The 19,836-nt window shown below is 38.4% G+C and overlaps 1 protein-coding gene across 1 annotated transcript in view; it reads right to left on the reverse strand.

Annotated features, from left to right (window-relative positions):
* Nucleotides 1-1,368: 1,368 nt before the first annotated feature.
* si:dkey-178k16.1 (band 4.1-like protein 1) overlaps nucleotides 1,369-19,836 on the reverse strand; it is a 53,095-nt gene continuing 34,627 nt past the window's right edge. Inside the window, exons 13-21 of the mRNA XM_053643628.1 lie at nucleotides 18,459-18,611; nucleotides 16,909-18,108; nucleotides 14,584-14,973; nucleotides 13,953-14,198; nucleotides 11,887-11,946; nucleotides 5,867-5,956; nucleotides 5,651-5,731; nucleotides 5,427-5,543; nucleotides 1,369-4,102 (exon numbers count right to left, since the gene is read on the reverse strand). Coding sequence (XP_053499603.1) covers nucleotides 4,097-4,102; nucleotides 5,427-5,543; nucleotides 5,651-5,731; nucleotides 5,867-5,956; nucleotides 11,887-11,946; nucleotides 13,953-14,198; nucleotides 14,584-14,973; nucleotides 16,909-18,108; nucleotides 18,459-18,611 — 2,343 coding nt within the window. The 3' untranslated portion in view covers nucleotides 1,369-4,096. The remainder of the gene's footprint in view (nucleotides 4,103-5,426; nucleotides 5,544-5,650; nucleotides 5,732-5,866; nucleotides 5,957-11,886; nucleotides 11,947-13,952; nucleotides 14,199-14,583; nucleotides 14,974-16,908; nucleotides 18,109-18,458; nucleotides 18,612-19,836) is intronic.

Genomic DNA, 19,836 nt, shown 5'->3' on the forward strand with positions numbered 1-19,836 from the left:
TTACCAAATATTGTTCATGAGTCTCATTCCCCTTTAATTCTACTCAGCCTATGGAACTCGTTGCTCTCATGCATGCTTGTCACCTCTGTAAGGGTAAGACTGTTACTATTTGCACTGATCACCCCCCCCCCCCAAAGTAACAGTATTTGGGTTTGGAATGACATAGGGGTAAGCAAATGATAGAATTTATATTTTTAGAGGAACTATTCCATTAACTTTTTGAGCAAAGACCTGACAAGGACATACAGACTAGTATCAAAATACTGTGGTTGCAGACACTTGCAGTGGTATTTTTTAATGTCCAGTAACTCTTTCCAGTCTCCTATCTTGCCAACAGGACATTGAAAATATGAGTTGTTATTATTATTATTATTATTATTATTATTATTATTATTACAAACAGGAAAACAATACACATTTTACAACTTGAAGAGCAATGCAGTACATAACTCTATAGATGTGTCATAATCTGCAGATTCTATGAATCTACCATATACAGTAAATATCACAGTACATTAACACATAAACCAGCTGGATGTCCTGATGTTTTGTTATACAAAATAACTCCATAATGCTACAGATTCTGTTCACTGAAGTTTTTATCATCCTCAACCATCAATCCGTCTCGTACAGTACATTGTTTTCTAGATTTTGGTGTCCTGTTCATGTGTAATGTCCCCAAGCTGTATAATGTTTAAGGTCCCTGTTTTCTGTTGCAGAATACATAACTTCAATCTGCTGTCTCAGTGGGGAAACCAGCCTTAAATAATAGTAAGTATTTGTTTTATTACTATAATTTTTCTTGAGAATTATGTATTAACAACAACTTGCATTGTATTGTGAAGCAAGTTGCTGTGGTTAAGTGGGCACATTGCACACCATCCATTTGCACCATCCATACAGTTGCTCAGCATGAATTGTGTCTTTGCAATATTTAAAAAAGCATTAGGTCTTTAAATAAACAAATCAAAATGACTAAATTAATTTGGACATATTCCAGTTCTGAAATGAAGTTAAAAAATGTGACAAAATATATGGAAGAATTTCAAACCGTTTTGCAGATTTTAATGTAATAGCTTGCAAAACGTTTATGCACATTGAACATTGTGTAGTGCTCTGAACACTGAATATGGATCTGAACACTGTAGTGTAGTGTATTGTGTATATATATATATATATATATATATATATATATATATATATATATATATATATATATATATACCTCTTGTGGAACATAATGTACTTCTCATGTCCCGATTTTTTTTTTTTTATATATTTTTTGTAAAGAAGGCTATTATTCAGTAGACTAGATGCTGCTGCTGCATGATAGAGGTACAATTTATGACACCACATGGCATTAATTGGCCAATTTATTTAATGTAGATCACTGTACAGCAAACACAGGAAACCAAGCAGTAGGAATTACAGAATACAAGTGAAAGAAGTGTAAATGCAAAAGAGCAGATCATATGCAGAGCTGTATTCATCAGTGAGGTTCTCTGTCCTTTAGCACATGACCTCCATGACACATGATTAATAATTATTAGAAAAGGTAGAGTGAAGTTATGAACCCTGAACTGCAATGGAAGCAACATCTACTCAATAGATGTCACCAACTCCTTACCAAATCAGCTTGCTTTGTTCTCTTTAACCCTTCCCCAGTACAGGAAATGAGAGAAAACTACTGTAAACTAACAAGCGGTATATTTCAGATAGCATTAGCACACTGCTAAATCATTCATAGGCTTATGTTAGAGGTCTTGGTTTGAGATGAAGGTCTGGGTTAAGTAGCTGATGAATGGCTTGGAATGAAGTTAGCAGCTTTCCATGGCACTTTTGTACTTGTATATAAAAAAAAAAATCAGGGGTGGTTTTCCAGCCATGACTTTTTGGCTAAATGGCATGATAATTCCAGATTGCTGAATGCTTTTATCTATTAACTACAGTTCATGGTAGGCTACAACACCTGTATGCTATTTTAAAACTAAAATTGAAGACAATGCACAAAAGTGAAAATTAAATTTCAACGATGACAGGTTTATTTTCAGATTAGCCATATCTCTATTAATGTTCACTATATTAATAATGAATGTTGGATACAATCTATGTGGCCAGATAATACATAAATCATAAGTTGTAATTACTGTTTTCTAGCTGTTAATTTAATGAAAGAAAACATCTTAATCCAATCAAGGATTGTTAAATAACAGGGAATCCATATTTTATTCTTGTAGGATTATGGCATTGTGTTATTTTCAACCTTGTCTGGAAAACCACTCCACTTAAGTCTGTAAATGTACTGCTTAAATGTCTTAATGCTCTAATTCTACCCATGACATTTTCAAGTTGAGAAAGATGTGCCTATATGAAACATTCACATGGTACAATTCTTTGTTTAAGGTCCATAACACAATCCTCTACAAGTCACTTTCAGCTTTCTAATGAAAATCAGAGCAGATTCTTCATCCTTACACAGTATTCCCAAGTATCATTTTACAGCACAGTAATGCATGTACCATTTAAGGCCCATTCACCTATAAAACACTACAACAGGCAAATCTGCATTCAGCCATTCATTCTGTTCCAGCACGATTGTTACAGAGGGAAGAATTTAAGAAGAATCACTGCACAGTCCACTGAAAATAGAAATAAAATGCTCATGACATCTAACACAGAGTAAGCAATCATTATATTGAAACACTGTGAAACTGTAAAGACATCTGTTTATGGGACATGGTGTATTCGCATAGTAGAAAAAAAAAAAGAAAAATGAGAGTGGAGGTATTTGAAAAGCCAAATAACAGTATTTGTGTCTTCTTTCTTTTTTTTTTTTCTTTCTATAAACTAGTGGAACTAATAATTGGGCAGTTTGTCATGCATATGGCACAGTTATTCAACACACTTTATTCTGCTTTGCTAGCATCAGGGTCAATATATCTTGGGCATGACATTTTTTCTTTGTTTAAAATACCTATATAAAATAAAATATTATCATTGGGTCTTCAATTCTTGCGCAAAACCATTCGTATAAACATGTTCATATTACATAATTTCCAGATTGTTTAACACCTGCTTGGAGAACAGTGGAGGGATTTTCTTACTACAATAATATGAAATGTGTTTTTTTTGTTGATGTTGTTTTTATATATACAGGGAATTGGTTTTCACTTTAGGAATTAGCACCTCATTTAAAGGATAATTTCATTTTGTAAACTGAATATGAATCATACAGGATTAATGAAAGGGTTTCCAGGGCCAAATATACATAAACATCACACTTTCCAGGAACAAGGCCCTATAGAGATTTTTATGGAGAACTTATCTTCACAATGACAATGGGTTTTATTCACTTTATGCTGAGTATTTGTGTCAGCCTGTTTCAAAGCTGTTTCTTGTTTTTTCGTTTTCTCAGAAAGCCACTGCTTCTCAGAAGCGTCTTCCTTCAATAATTGGCACAATTTGTTGTCCATGTGTCCAGCAATCTGTCCATGCCCTGTCAACACCATATGTGCCTATATGATGTGTGCACTGATTCACTGTAATTGGCCTGATGGTGCCCATCTTTTAGATTTTTTGACTTGTTTCTTTCATATGACCATTGTCACATACACATAAAGGGTCTGAGAATTAAAATTTAACAGCATTTTAGCTTTAGTTGATCAAGTAACAGTAATATGTGTTCTGATACAAGTTCCTATTCCTGTAGTCTGATGATTGCAAAATAAGCTCATATGTTGCTTTCTCTGATGCCTATCCAATAGATCTCCATACACCAAGAGAAATAGTCAGTTTCAAATTATTCAGTGGTCCAGCATGGGATGCACAATGCCACCTTTAGTGCCTGTTTTATTTGACAACCAGACAGAGAAATGTTTCCCATTTAGCATGACCACATTTAATGTAAAAACAGACAGATGTGAGGTTTGAATTGTGACAGGGAAGATGTATACAGTATCTGTATGCCACCAGGGAGGCACTGGTTCCTGTGGGTTAAGATTGATGGGTGCTGGATAGTGGGTGTCCATGATCCACCATCTGTAGGTGGTTTAAAATACAGTACTTCTCCTGTGAACAGTCCTGACAGCCTTAGAGATCAGGACTGAAAAAGAGCAATAATGATGTATTAACATCAACTTCATACAAATACAATTATCATGCATTATAAATAACTGTCTTAGCTTGTATATTATCTTAAAATGCATTATCTCTAAAATGTTGAGTTTGTGTTTATAAATAATATATTTTATAATCTACTGTACTACTAAAATTATTTTGGTATTTTGAACAGTAATTACCTGTGTTAAAACTAGGGATAGTCTAAGATATTATTTATATAATGCAGGTAAGACTGCTCCTGTAAGATCTACCAAATTTAGTTTGATCATGTATTGCTTCTTTTGCTGGGCAGTGTTTTCTGCTCAGTTGCTATTTTTGTGTTCAAAGACAAGTCTTCACTGATGTTGGTGGAGCAATACAGCAGAGAATGTGACAGTTAAAATCTGACAGAGCTGTGGTATTTATTTGGCCCAGAATTACCGAAAGCCCCCTTAAAATGCATAGCATGCAAAAAAAATATATATATATTGGTCTGAAAAAATTAAATAAAATTTGAATAAAACGTTTCTTACAACCTGGTATTGTTGATGCCCATTAATGAATTTAACATTTACATCAACAGAAATGAGAAGAGCTTTGATTGGATAGCTCAGCAGCACACTTAATTGCACTTTCTTATAATGTATTAATTCAGACTAATTGTAGGGTTTATATAATGCACGAATCGTATGCCTTATTTTTGCACTATAAAAACTGCACTATTATCAGAAAAAAAGGGGTCTAAATATGAGTTTGTTTTGACAACCTCCTTTATTATGACCATAGCACAAGCCAGAAAATATTTTAGTCAGTATGTGGGTAGTGATCTATAATTCTAATATTACAATAGAATGAAAAACAGTGAACATTCACAAAACTGACTTGTACGTAATAGGACAAGATTTAAAAACCTGTGCTTTAAGTTAGGAAAATACTGCTTTGTCAGCTGCAACTTTTTCAAAATTTTAACTTGCACTACGAGGAGGTCAGCAACTTCAAAAGACCTCCTCTTAGAGCAAGTGCAAATTTTGGAAAAGTGGGAGAAAGGTCCCACTGTGCTGGCAGATTTTGTATGTCACAACCATTACTGCACTCCTATGCCTATACAGGGGGCAAGCACTTTAATTTCTGACCTCTAAAATATCAACTGGTCGCAGTAAAAAGTAAAAAGTGTCATACGGCTAACTTTATACCAGGAAATGATGCTTGTGCCGGCATGAAAAGAGACCCATGTGTGAAATAGCAGAATTGAAAATGGTTTGATGTAAAACTGTAAAATTGAGGGGAGAGGGTTATTTAGGCTCTTAGGGATTGATTATGACAAATACCTTGAATTGCTCATGTGTATCTTGAGTGGAAGATTCTGTTTCCCTGACAACTATGGCCTTGGTTACCAACATGTCAGGATGCTGCTGCTTGGCTTCTTTTATTGCCATGGCGAGTGCCTGTGAAAAAAGAAACTCAATTCAAAGGAATACAGAAACCCTAGAGAATAAACAATACTTGTCATGTTCTCGCACATTTCTGTTATGCTAGTTTGCCTTTAACTTACTTGATCTTGGTCAACATCATCATCTCCAGTAATGATAATCCTCTTCTCAATCCTTGTCTCTGAGTATCCTCCTTTTACTGTCTATAAACAAACACTGATAAATCAGAATGCGCACTCACTATCATCAGACTTATTGATTTTACTATCTGATTTTACTGATTTTACTATCATTTGTGATGTAAATTATGGGGGGGTTTTCTGCTGTAGTGCAGTTACTTTGGTAACATGTGTTGTGGCTGATGTCACATTCTCTGTTACAAGTAGAGGAGACCCAGAACCCTCTCTGGCCAAAGATCCGAAGCTCACCTGCCCAAGAAAAGAAAAGAATCGCAGATTATTTTGGACATTAAGATATTTCTTTTTCTCACATGGCTGATATTGTTGTGGTTAGAAATCAATCACAGGTGCTGGCTGGATAGGCACATCATAGTGTGACATATTAAAACTGGAAGAGCAGTGATATTTGTCCATATAAACGGTCAAAACTGTTTTTTCCTGATATCAAGCAAAGCATTTGTAACAAATAAGAAGAAATAACTACGTTGTGACAACTAAATGTGAATAATACATTTAATGTGTTATTACACACAGAACATCATATAATTAACAGAAATATAATTTCTTTCTTAGTTGTCAGCCAGTCAGTGAAGGAATATTAATGGTAAATCTAGTTAACCATAAATCATTACAACATGCCATTGTACTGAGCAGGAGTAAGGAGAGGAGTTCATTCGAATGTATATCCTTCTGCATGTTTCTTTTTTACTTTAAGCCATATTTTTCAGTTATGCCACTTTTACCCAAGTGACAAATTGCACAAAAATATCAAGAATATTTATGCCACATCAAAAGGCCTCAATGCTATGTTCTTGTGCATCAATTTTACATTAATGAAATAATCCTGAGTTATTCATCCCAAGCAAAATTATTTGATTATTCGATATAAGAAATGATAACAATACAGTGGATATAAAAAAAAGTCTACACACTCCTGTTAAAATGATATATTAGGTTTTTGTGATGAATAAAATTAAACCAAGTTAAATCACGTCAGAACAGGAAATTACAATGTATAAAAAGTAAGTGAAAAACAAACATTTTAGGAAACATAGGGAGGAAAAAAGGTTACAATAACCTTGTTGCATAATTGTGCACAACCTTTTATAATTGTGTTCAGAATGAACCAATCACATTCAATCTCATGATCAAAGATAAATATCATACAGCTGTCATGAATTAAATTATTCTGATTAACCCCAAATAAAGATCTGCTGTTTCTGCAGGATATTCTTGACATCTTCTTGGCCTCATCTGACTGCTGAAGCCATGGTCCACAAAGACCTGACAAAGCCTGTATAGTGTCTCATTGTCGAAAGGTATCGATCAGGAGAGTGGTACAAAAAATTCCCAAACACTGAATGTACCGTGGAACACCATGAAGGCCATCATCAACAAGTGGAGAAAATGGAGCACCATACTGACATTATCAAGAGGAGGATGACCCTCCAAAATTTACAAAAGGACAAGACAAAAACTTAACAGGGAGGCTGCCAAGAGACCTATGGTGACATTTAAGCAGCTGCAGGAATATCTGACAAATACTGATTAGTCTCTGCATGTGACAGCATATTCTTCACGTCTGGGCAATCGGGTAGGGCGGTTAGATAGAAGACCTTTCCTACAAAAAACTAAATCACACAAAACCATGTGGCAAAATGTGTTATGGTCTGATGAGACCAATTCCAAAAGGTATGTTTGGTACAAAGAAATGCACATCACCAAAAGAACACCATATTGTACCCACGGCGCAGCATGGTGGTGGCAGCATCATGATTTAGGGCTGCATTTCTTCAACCGGACCTGGGGCATTTATCAAGGTGGATGGAATCATTAATAGCTGCAAATACCAGTCAGTTTAATGCAAAGTAAGTTACTGCCTGTAAGCTGAAGATGAAAAGGTATTTCACCTTTCAGTAGAACATTGACCCAAAACATACATCCAAATCAACGAAAGAATGGCTTAACCAAAAGAAAATCCATGTTTCTGAATGATAGCCAGAGCCCAGACCTGAATCCAACAAAAAAATTGTGGGGGGACTAAGGCTCAATGATTAACACATTTTTAATCAAAATCACAATTTGTAAAAGTGCAGTTCATACAGCGCATTAGGTGTATGATTGAAGGTGTGAATACCGGGTGTAAGTATACAACCCCTTAAATAACAAAACACAAAAGTAGACTGGCAATGTAAAGTCTAGCTTGACTCCACAAATGTGATACGTAGCCTAGCTGGCCTATGAGAGGACGAGTTTCTGCCATCACATCAAGGAAGCAAGTGCTACTTAGCAGCAAAGGTGGTGGAGGCTAGCAGTAGTGAGTCTGGTCCAACAAGCAAATGCAAATTTATTGAAATGCAATGCAATGAAATGAAAATCTAATGAAACAAGTGAAGCTGATCTTATAGACAAACAAAATTGCACATCAAACATTTGGAAATATTCTGATTTCAGACAGACACCTTTCAACAGCAGGTGATTTGAAGAATGTGCGAAAAACAGTGCAAACCTCTCCTGTTAACAACATAAACTTATACCAGCATCTCAGATGGTACCACAAATCACAACATCATGAATGTTTAGCTACTCAAAATTCTGGAGCACAGTTTTGAGCTGTTAAGCAGCCCGTAATCACATAATCACTGCAGTATTTGAAAGTGTCACACTATATGAGAAGAGCTCACGCTGACACAAAGAAATAACGGGTGCGATCACAAAGTTTGGAGCACAATATCTTATTTGTGCTTGTTTTGCAAAAAAAAAAAAAAATCTTATAAAAGATGCTACAAAGTCAAACATCTTATTGTCCTTTCTTTATTTGTCTGTATTTGATATGCAGATATTATGGTGAAGTGCAATTAGTGTAAAATGCAAAAATAGAAGAAATAAATCGCATGTTAAATCAAAATTGAATCTCAATTAAATGTATTTTTTTCAATGATGTAAACCTATGTGTGACCTGAAGTGGGTTATGCACAGGATATGCCCGTACAATTTGATGGATCTAGAATGTTCCTGTTCAAAGGGAACTTCGACGTTGCGTTTAGCATAACACTATGGGAGCGCCTCTCGCACGTGACTGGCATCTGAAGGTTGTGTAAAATCATGCCTATTTATAGGCCTGCCATGATCAGGTGACGTGGCAATTAAGTGTGTCGCGTGATATAAAGACGCTTCATTTCCTCGCTATCTTTTCTCAAAATCTCAGAACTTTTCTATCCCTTTAAAAAAAAGAGAAGAAAAAAAGGAATGAGCGAGAGAGAAAAATATGACAGAGAATTCAGGAAGTGTGTTACAGCTTGCTCCCGTTTCATCACGGGGAATAGTGCACACTTTCTAGGTGAAGTGTCTAGGGGTATAGCATGCGACGGCAGCCTCAAGAGGCCGCGCATGGTAATGCCTACATTAAGCAGCTCGGCTCGCGCTCTCCTCGGAAGCCGGAGCGAGTTGGGTTTCAGAGCATCGCGGATTTGGGCCGGCCGCTGCCGAGGCAGCTAGCCGTCGGGGGATCTTTTATGGATCCGGAAGAGGGGCCGGAGACGAGCACTGCTCTATCTCTTGCTCTGTCTTCCGGGTTTGGCTCTCCGCTGGATTTTGGAGCTCGCGCCGCGACTCCTCCTTCCGCTATGGAAAGCCAAAAGGGAAAAAAACACAAAAATAATAGTAATAATTCCTCTCTGACTTCGAGGAGCCAGAAGGATGTGCTAAAAACTGAGGGCAGCATATAAAGAGTTGCTTGAAGTGATTACTAAGGCTGGATGAGCCTTTTTCTCCCCAGTGAAAGTAAATCCGTCACACTGCAGAAACTCCCCTTTCTTCCAAAAGTGCCTAGAAATGTGGGCCATATTTCTAGCACTGAAATTCCTTCTTCCTCAATTGAGAGGTCACCATGTGTTTACAGACAACACACCGGTGGTCTCATATATTGACCACCAGGGAGGATTATGCCCGTTCCCCCTGTTCAGGCAGGCACAACTAATTCTTCTCTGGGCAGAAGGAAAGTTTGTCAGTGAGTGCAATGTACATTCTGGGAATATGGGGGCAGACATCCTGTTGAGGCAGGGGCTGAGGCCCAGGAACTGGTGGCTCCATCCACAAGTGGTGGAGTCCATATGGCGAGGTTTGGCCAAGCGGGACTGCATGTGTTCGCCTCCGAGGAGACAACACATGGCCCGCTGTGGTTCGCCCTCACTCCTCCCGCACGATTAGTGCTGGACGCCATGGTGCACATGTGTACGCTTTTCCCCCCATCGCACTGCTCCCACAAGTTCTAGCGAGAGTTCGCCAAGACAGTCTATGTCTGCTGCTAGTAACACCTTATTGGCCAGCTTGAACATGGTTCTCAGAGATAATATCCCTGCTAGAAGGCACTCCTCGGGAGATTCCCATCCGCAGGGTTCCACTGTAGACCCAGTGAACTGCACAATAGCTACAGTCCTGGAGTTCTTACAATAACATTTCTCAGCGGGGTGGGCTCCTTCTACAATCAGGGTTTACATGGCCACCGTTTTGGCCAGCCATGCCCCTGTTGATGGAGCCTCTGTGGGGCAACATCCTCTAACTTCGACGTTCATGCGTGGTGTCAGGCAGCTGAGGCCAGTCTGCAGGCCGCGCATACCTTCCTGGGACCTTTCTGTGGTCCTGGAAGGTCTGTCAGGGGCCCATTTGAGCCCTTAGAGCCAGCCTCTGAGAAGCTTCTGACTCTAAAGGTAGCTCTTCTGCTGGCCCTGACATCTCTCAAGCGAGTAGGAGATCTACAAGCTCTCTCTGTTGCCCCTTCCTGCCTTGACTTTGCCCCTGGAGTAGCCAAGGCCTTCCTGTATCCTATGCCGGATCATATTCCTAAGGTGCCTACATCGGCTGCCCACCCTGTGGTGTTGCAGGCTTTCTGCCCTCCTCCATTCTCCACACCGGAACAAGAGAGAATGCACCTGCTATGTCCAGTAAGGGCTCTCTGTACTTATGTCCACCGCTCCGGCCAGTGGCGTAAGTCGGAGCAGCTGCTGGTCTACTTTGGCGGCGACAGTAGAGGTGATGCTGTGTCAAAGCAGCGCATCTCTAATTGGATAGTGGAAGCAATCTCTATTGCTTATGAGGCGTGCGGTCTCGCTACGCCTCTGGGCATAAGGGCTCATTCCACTAGGGCGGTCACCTCCACGAAGGCTTTGTCCAAAGGGGTATCATTACAGGATGTGTGTGCTGCTGCAGGGTGGTCTACACCACACACATTCATTCGTTATTACAGCCTGGATGTTCATTCCACCCTGGGCTCGAGTGTCTTGCAGTGACCCTCGGGCTTGGGTCTTTTTGAACAGGCTGTACCCCTGGTATGACGGAGTGGGTATTCTCGTTCCCATAGTGTTATGCTAAACGCAACATCAAAGTTCCCTTTGAAAGGGAACGTCTGGGTTACGCATGTAACCCTGTTCCCTGAGAAGGGAACGAGATGTTGCGTAGCTTTGTCATACCAGGGCAGGCCTGTGAATTGCGTCTTCGCTTCAGATAATAGAGGCTGATGGCACGCGACGCGACGCGCTTAATTGCCACGTCACCTGATCATGGCAGGCCTATAAATAGGCATGATTTTACACAAGCTTCAGATGCCGGTCATGCGCGAGAGGCGCTTCCCATGGTGTTATGCTAAACACAACATCTCGTTCCCTTCTCAGGGAACAGGGTTACATGTGTAACCCAAAAGTTTTTGCTAGAAAGAGTGGGAAAATATAAAGTCAAGATGTGCCACGCTGACAGACTCTTACCCAAAAAGACAAAGTAGTCAAAGTAGTAGACAAAAAAAATCTGAGTAGTGTAATAAAATCAAAAGGTGCTTCAACAAAGGTTTAGTTTAGGGACGTGCACACATCTGCAATTAGTTTATTATAAGTTTTTTAATTTCTTTTTTCTCTGTAAAAGTTTCTGATTGGTTTTCACTTTATTTGTATACTTTTCAATTACACATTAAAGGTGAGAAAAGATCTGACATGATTTATCTTAGTGTCATTCTTTTACTCACAAAAACCTGCCATTTTAACAGGGGTGTGTAGACTTGTTATATCCATTGTATTTTACTGAAAGCAATCACTAAATTTATTTATTTACAACAATCCTATTTTTTCACAAATTGAATAGATGTGCACACTGCTATACATTTATGCTAATTTATGCTTGGGTATACTTACAGGAGAGATCCTCTCTGCCACTGAGAATGGGGCTTCACACAAACCACTCATACCATGATCCTATAACAACAAAACATCTAAATATTACATCCTTGAAAAGCTCATAAATATCACTAGAATAAGCTTATTATGCCACAATTTAAGGCATGGCAATTATTCTTATATTACTTAGATTTGTTCACTATAATATGGGAAATTCATCACTCTATATACCAAGTACAGTTAATATAGAAATAATATAGGATGATAAAACTGGCAACACTTTTCTTTACAGTTTACTTTTATTTTCTTTACAGTATTGTTGTTCTGTACTTAATAAGCTAACCTCCTTGTGTTATCATGTTACTGTGTTTCCACTACAGTGTTACAGTGTTGTAGTGAGTTAAAGTGGGGAAAATAAGTATTGAACGCATCAACATTTGTTTTCAGTAAATATATTTCCAATGAGGCTATTCATATTAAATTTTCACCAGACCTCAGTATTAACTCAAGAAATCCGCAAATATAAAGAATTCACAACATTAAAGTCCATAAATAAAGTTATGTAATAAAGTGGAATTACACAGGAAAAAAGTATTGAAGACACTAAGAAAAAGCAGTTCTTCAAGGCAAGGTTAGGCAAGGAACCAGCTGAAATTCATAAGTGGTAAGAAAGTAATTATACATCCTATCTCTGCAAATTAATGTTAGCTGGGTTAGTAAATTGATGGTCTATAAAAAGGCTTTTCATTACCAAGGTGTCACACAAGAAACATCTCATGATGGGTAAAAGCAAAGGGACCTTTGGAACCTTATTGTTGCAAAACATATTGATGGAATCAGATACAGATGTATTTCAAAACTTCTGAATCTTCCAGTAAGCACCATTGGGGCCATTATCCACAAATGGAGGCAACATCACTCCGTCATCAACCGGCCACACACAGGAGCTCCTCGCAAGATTTCTGACCAGGGAGTCAGAAGAATAGTCAGAAGAGTAGCCCAAGAGCCAACGACCACTAAGAAAGAGCTCCAGAAACACTTGGAGGCAGCAGGTGCCATCGTCACAGAGAAAACAATAGGCAATGCACTTCACTGCTCACGTGCAGACTCCATTACTAAAGAAAAAGCATGTAGAAGCTCGTTTAAAGTTTGCTACAACTCATTTGGACAAGCCTATGAAATACTTGGAGAGTGTAGTCTGGTGAGACGAGAGCAAAATTGAACTTTTTGGCTGTCATACTACACACCATGTTCAGAGAAGAAATGGCACTGCACATAACCCTAAAAACACTATAGCAACAGAGAGGTTTGGAGGTGAAAGCATCATGGTGTGGGGCTGTTTTTCATCACATTGTACTGGCAGACTTCATATAATTGAAGGAACGATGAATGGAAGCCCTTTACTGGGAGAGTCTTGAGAAGACTCTGCTGCCATCCACCAGGATGACGAAGATGAGACGTGGGTGGACCTTGTAGCAGGACAACAATCCAAAACATACAGCAAAAGAAACTCTCAATTGGTTTCAAAGAAAATAAAATCAAGGTGTTAGAATGGCCCAGTCAATCACTTGACTTGAATACATTTGAACAAGATTTAAAGACAATATGTTTATAAGAATGGGCCAAAATCACACCTGAATTCTGAGGCCAATTAATTTCTTGATACAGGAAGGCTTCTCTACTAAGAAGCAAACAAACAAAGGCTTCTCCACTAAGAATATAAATTTCAGTTAGCATGTTCAATACTTTTTTCTGCTTACATAACTTTATTTATGGACTTTAATGTTTGGATTTCTTCAAAATCCAAAGTCTGGTGAAAATTTCATGTGAATAGCCTCAATGGAAATATATATTTACTAAAAAAAAATTTGACGCATTCAATAGCTGAGGTTGAGGATTCTGTCAGTGCCAGAATTCACTCCCACTCACTCCACTTGGCTGCAGCAAGACCCTATGATGTCTTAGAATGTTCACTTAATGGACTGATCTTTTAAATGGAACAGCATTATAGTTGTCTGTTGCTGTATAAGTGTTTTTGTAACATTTTTATAATCACCCTGTTTACACAATGTAAACATGTATACCTGGTCTGCTATCTCCATAATGGTCGTAGTAACCTCTGACCCATTCGGCTGCGTCTCAATCTTGACTTCTGTTTTTCTTAGAGCTTGAGAAGCAATGATGTCACTGCTCTCTCTGCTGTGAAGCTGTAGAGATGCTGTGTCTGAACCATCTTGCCTTACTGACTGGATATGAAGGAGCTCTGCAGATTCCTTTTTTAAAGCCTGAGCAGCCTTCACTGACCGTGGAGCTTTTTTTGGCACAAAAGGCTTGGAAGGGAAAGGAAGAGACAATAACAAAAGGTCAAGTCCTTGCTAGGACCTAGGTAGGAGGTCAGTGCCAGCTAAAAAACTTAGCAGCATAAAATGGGGCATGATTCAAAAGAAAAGAATAAGAAGCCATGATAAACATAACTGAATTTTGAAATTAAAGAAACCAGACCTGGACGGACTGATATTCGACTATGGAAGACAGCATCATATGGAACAGAATGAGAATCAATCATGAACTGAAATTCCCAAGTAAATTCATGCTTTGGTTTGATGCCCTGTAGGATGCAAAAGAAAATAAAATGAAGTGATCGAAGACATTAAGGCATCTCTCCATCAGGTAGTGATGTAGTTCCTACTCAAGTAAGGAAGGAGGACTATTTACCTCAGGCTTACGCTGCTCCACAGGCTTCTGTTCTACAATGGGCTTCAGTTCTTCCATCGACCTCAATAGTTCTGCAGGTTTTTCCTGTGGAATGATGATGGGCTCGGACCCTAGCATGAAAGCTGGATGTGCTGGCCGGTCTGAAACACAAAGTTCATGTGAGATGTCCTTCTCTCCTAACTCCGTCATTCCTCTGGAGAACTCCTCCATCCCTGTTTGAAGGTCCATGAGGACAGTGAAGTCCACCTCGGCCTCTAAACTGGAAGTGGAGCTAACGGTGATGCTGGAGCATTTGCGTTCAATGCCCAGGTGGGTTTCCTTGAGATATAGATACTCGGGGTCAGGGTCATCCTCAGACACTGATCCCAGACGCCGTTCCCATGGCTCTCTCTGAAAAAACAGAGGAAGAGTAGATTTTTGAGAAGGAAAACTAAAAGTATATGGTGCATAAACAGTTGCACAAGTGCACCAAGTCAATGTTGTGAATGTTGTGTAGTAAAAATCCCCAGAGATGAATTAACATAAGTATTTACAAAAATGTATAGTATTCATTTAACTCGATCTGGACAAAAATGTCCACTGTAGAAGTAAATTAATGACATGAGAATTTGCCATGTCAATATCATGTACATTTACAAACCAAAATATTTTTTAAAACAATTAGAATGTTATATTTCAGTAGTCCAAGCATATAAATCTAGTGGGAATGTAAATATTGGTTAAAGCTGTAAAGATGGATTCAGTAAAACTTTCTTTTAAGAACTGGTACATGTCTCTGAGGGAAACTGAGTCAGGTATATGCAGGTATTAATCTTGACTCCATTAGCTGAATTAAAAATTTAATTTCTTTGCAGAAATCATTACATTTAGTATTCTCAGAGATATCAAAAGACTAAAAAGACTTGGATCATTGCTCATTCTGTGAAGCTTAGTTGCTGTTATTATGTAGGAACATGATTACATGCAGTGAAACAAAAGTTACTTGCCCCATAGCTTCATCGGACACAATGGGACAAATTACTTTCTGTGATTATGAAGGGACTTTTGGAAGCCATGCAACTGAATGCATGCTGTTTATGAAAGCAAGAATGGACCCACAAAGCTTATGACAGAGTTTAAATTTATGGGTTAGCAAGATGCTGCAAGTAAGTAAGATGAGTGGAAAAATGAGGCACCTGGACTTCCTCCTGAGGTTCCGCATGAATTGCTGGGGTGGGAAGGGGTTCCTGGTGAAATTAAATAATAGGAAAAGGAGTCCAAGTTAGAGCAATGAGGTTTCAGGCAAAAGGGCTAGACGGCATAATGGACCCTAAACCAATTACTAAGTGTAAGCATGTCCCAGCTGCACACAAAGATATGGAGATGTAAATCTCTAAAACTACATAAGTAGTAGCACAAATAATGTCTACACAATTCTTGAACATCCAGCACCAAAATACATTACAAACTAAAAGCTTTATTAATAGTTCACTGTCTGAAAAAATCTGTTCCATTTAAGTGCTTGCTTGACTAAATATTTGTAATGTAATAAGACACCCATTGACCAAAAGTTGAAAAAAATTAGCTTGCACAGGAGCTTTGGAACCAGATTTTTCTTAATTATAAGCAAAGACAAAATACAAAGGTAATATAAAAAAACAACTAAAAATTCCTATGATGAAACTGAAGTTCAGGTTAGTACATCAACATCCCATGCTCTAGTGAATAAGGGCTCAACTATCACAAAGAAAAATAATAAGCCTTAGAATAAGAATACAATTCCATCCAAATAGCAAAGCCTAGCTCAATCGAAAGCCTTAACTCTGCACTCTGCTCAAAAGCAATTAGCCATTTTTTCAAGTCTCCCTTGCGAAAGCCTCTACATTTTCAAAAATGACATTCTAGCATAATAATATGCTGCATTTGTTTCCTAGCAACAACCATTCCCCTTTTAGTAGATACAAATAGCACCAGAGAAAGGCTGTTGGAAGGAAAGACCATATGTACAGTGGTCGATTAAAGGAAAGCAAGCGTAAAAGCTTAAGCAATGAAAAGTACATGAAGGATCCTATGGGCTGTCTCATATGTGCAAGCAGATGTTGAGCTGTGGAGAGAAGGGAAAGGGAAAAGAAGTGGATCCTTATCCAATCAGTCACGACATAGCATTTTTTATCAGCCAATGGTTAACGTTAGAAGTGGGCATTTCACCCGTCTCTCCTCAGATACAGGTGATTATGCTGTATAGATGTATGTATTTAAGGGTTAAAACTATAACATAAGGATGTGCAGATTCATGCGATGCCTATAGTTCCTGTGAGAGACAAGCAGATGCCAAGCAGTTGTTACCGATGGTTTCTTTTTAGCTGATTCTAAGCTGGAGCTCTTGAGAAGGCTGTAGCTGGAGTCAGTAGGAGAAGACTGTTTGTGTCGCATCTCTCTTGACTTCTGGGACTTTACATGAGAATTCAAAGGAGTCATTTGCTCAAAGCCAGAAAATATTAAGTTTGATGGGAAATCAGAGAGTGGGGAAGTGTCTTCAAAGCACACCTGGTCATCATCTGCACTAAGTCTCTGATCAGTATTGTCTTCTGAATCTTGAAATTGTTTCCTGTATGTTTGTGGAGGATGGTTGCATTTTCTGGTTTCCCTAACATAGCCATTAGCTGTGTAGTCTCTTTTAGGAACTGCCGAGGTGCTATCCATGACTGAAGGCATACTTGTCTGTGTGAAAAAAGCTGGTATTTTTTCAATTCCAGATGATTCCTCTGACTTTGTTCCTTTTGTGTCATCAAATAAATTAGAGTAAATTGTGTCTCTTTCACTTTGATCTTTGACTCCATGTTTTCCTTTTAGTTTTTTGGACCTCTCAGGTTTCAAGGGAACAGCTCGTTTTTGTTCTGGTACAGAAGCATTACTTTTAACTGAATCACTCATTAGAACTACCTTATATTCCGTTGTTTTGGTTTTACTAATGGTTTTAATCTTGTTGTCTGTACTTTCCACAGATCGTCTCTCCCATCTGCTTCCATTATACTGATCTCTCATATGTTTGTCTATAACTGCATTGGGAGAAACTTCACCCTGCTTTCTCCCCTCAAAGTTTGAAAAATCTAGGTTTACACTATCTTTTACATGAGTTGTTCCAACATATCTCCTTTCAATCCAATGAGTCTCTGTCGGATATTCATCATAGCCATTTGCATGAATATTGTTCTTCAAACATTTCTCATGTGGAAGTCCATTGTCATTTATGTTCTTGGAAGCAGAATGTGTTTCGCTGATATATTCATTCTTTAATGTATACATCTTGGTTCTTTGAGGCTTCTCTGGGGATGGGATGGAGTTCTTATTTGATTTGCTGGTATGGCTTCCCATTGGGCCACCAGGAGCCATACAGATTTTCACACTATTCACTTGATCTCTTTCATGCTGAGTGAGTGGTGTCTCTATTCTAGCAGCGTTCTTGTTCTTTTCCTCTTTTGAACTGAGGGTCAGGTCTGTTTGACAACCGTCTTGCTCCTCAATAAATATGGGCTCCTCAGAGGCCTATATATCAATATAGAGTGAACAGTTTCAATAGCTTGCGTGTGTCGCTTATACACTCTCTATCACTAAAAATAAGATTTGCTGTAAAAATAGTCCCATATGTCCACTATTAAATAGAATGTGCTTAAAAGCACCAGTTGTGTTTCAAACAATCACATTGACCCTCTAAACAGTATAAACCATAAGACACAGAATTCATGTTGTGTTTGGTAAATTCACTCTAGAAAGCTTTGATTACTATTTAAAACATTCATAATTTGCACTTAGCCAGTGGTTAGATTAAATCTACATAAAACATATCTAACTTGCTGCACCTACTGTGCAGGCTTTTACAAGCCTCTTAAACTCACAGTTTTTTTCTCTGGAGTACTGCCAGAAGAGGTCACAGACAGACGTTTCTCTCTGTGGACTAGCTTGCTGTTGGGCTCCCTCAGAGCTCTCTTCAGTTCGTTGATACTTGCCTGATGTTTTTGCAGTACATCTTCAGGTTTATCCAGGAACTGCTACAAACCAAACATTCACATTTACATTCATGGCATTTGGCAGACACCCTTATCCTGAATGACTTATATTTATTGCATTTTATACAACTGAGCAGTTGAGGGTTAAGGGCCTTGCTCAAGGGCCCAGCAGTGGCAGCTTAGCAGAGCTGGGATTTGAACTCACAACCTTCTGATCATTAGTTCAATGTTTTAACAACTGAGCTACCACTACCCAAACCATTCAAGAATGCAAACTTCTTCATTGCATCATGTGAAATATATGTTAAAACAGATATGCATTACAGAAAGGGAAATAAATAAAAATCTGATACTGCACTTTTTTGTTTTGTATTCATGCCAAAGGAACCTCTATATACATACTCAGCAAAAAAAAAAAAAAAAAAAAAAAAAAAAAAGAAACGTCCCTTTTTCAGGAGACTGTATTTTAAAGATAATTTTGTAAAATCCAAATAAGCTTTACAGATCTTTATTGGAAAGGGTTTAAACAATGTATTTCATGCTTGTTCAATGAAACATAAACAATTATTGCACATGCACCTGTGGAACAGTCCTTAACACATGAACAGTTTACAGTCGGTAGACAATTAAGGTCACAGTTACAATAACTTAGGACACTAAAGAGACCTTTCTACTGACTCTGAAAAATCACCAGAAGAAAGATGCCTAAGGTGCCTGCTCACCTGCGTGAACATGCCATAGGCCTGCTGCAGGGAGGCATGAGTACTGCAGATGTGGCCAGAGCAATGAACTGCAATGTCTGTAATGTAAGTAATCTGATCTAATGTCTGTAATCTGCACTGAAACAGTGCTACAGGGAGACAGCAAGGACAGCTGATCGTCCTTGCAGTGGCAAACCACGTGTAACCATGTGTCCCCCCAGACGTGATCGAGAACATGCAAATGCCTTGGTGGAAGAGTGGGGTAACATCTCACAGCAAGAACTGACAAATCTGGTGCAGTCCATGAGGATGAGATGCACTGCAGCTGGTGGACACACCAGATACTGACTGTTACTTTTGATAATGACACCCCCCCCAGTTTATGTCTCATTTTTGAATGTTTTTATTTTAATACAAATATTTGCTAAGTTAATATTAAAAAATTTGCTGGAAATAAAAGCAGTTGAGTGTGAGAGGACGTTTCTTTTTTTTTATCTGTCATGAGTGCTACCTATTCCATAAATATAATGTTTTCTCTCAAGTAAAATAAATATATAAATAAATAA

This window comes from Ictalurus furcatus, chromosome 15 (genome assembly GCF_023375685.1).
Source record: "Ictalurus furcatus strain D&B chromosome 15, Billie_1.0, whole genome shotgun sequence".
Taxonomy (NCBI): Eukaryota; Metazoa; Chordata; class Actinopteri; order Siluriformes; family Ictaluridae; genus Ictalurus; species Ictalurus furcatus.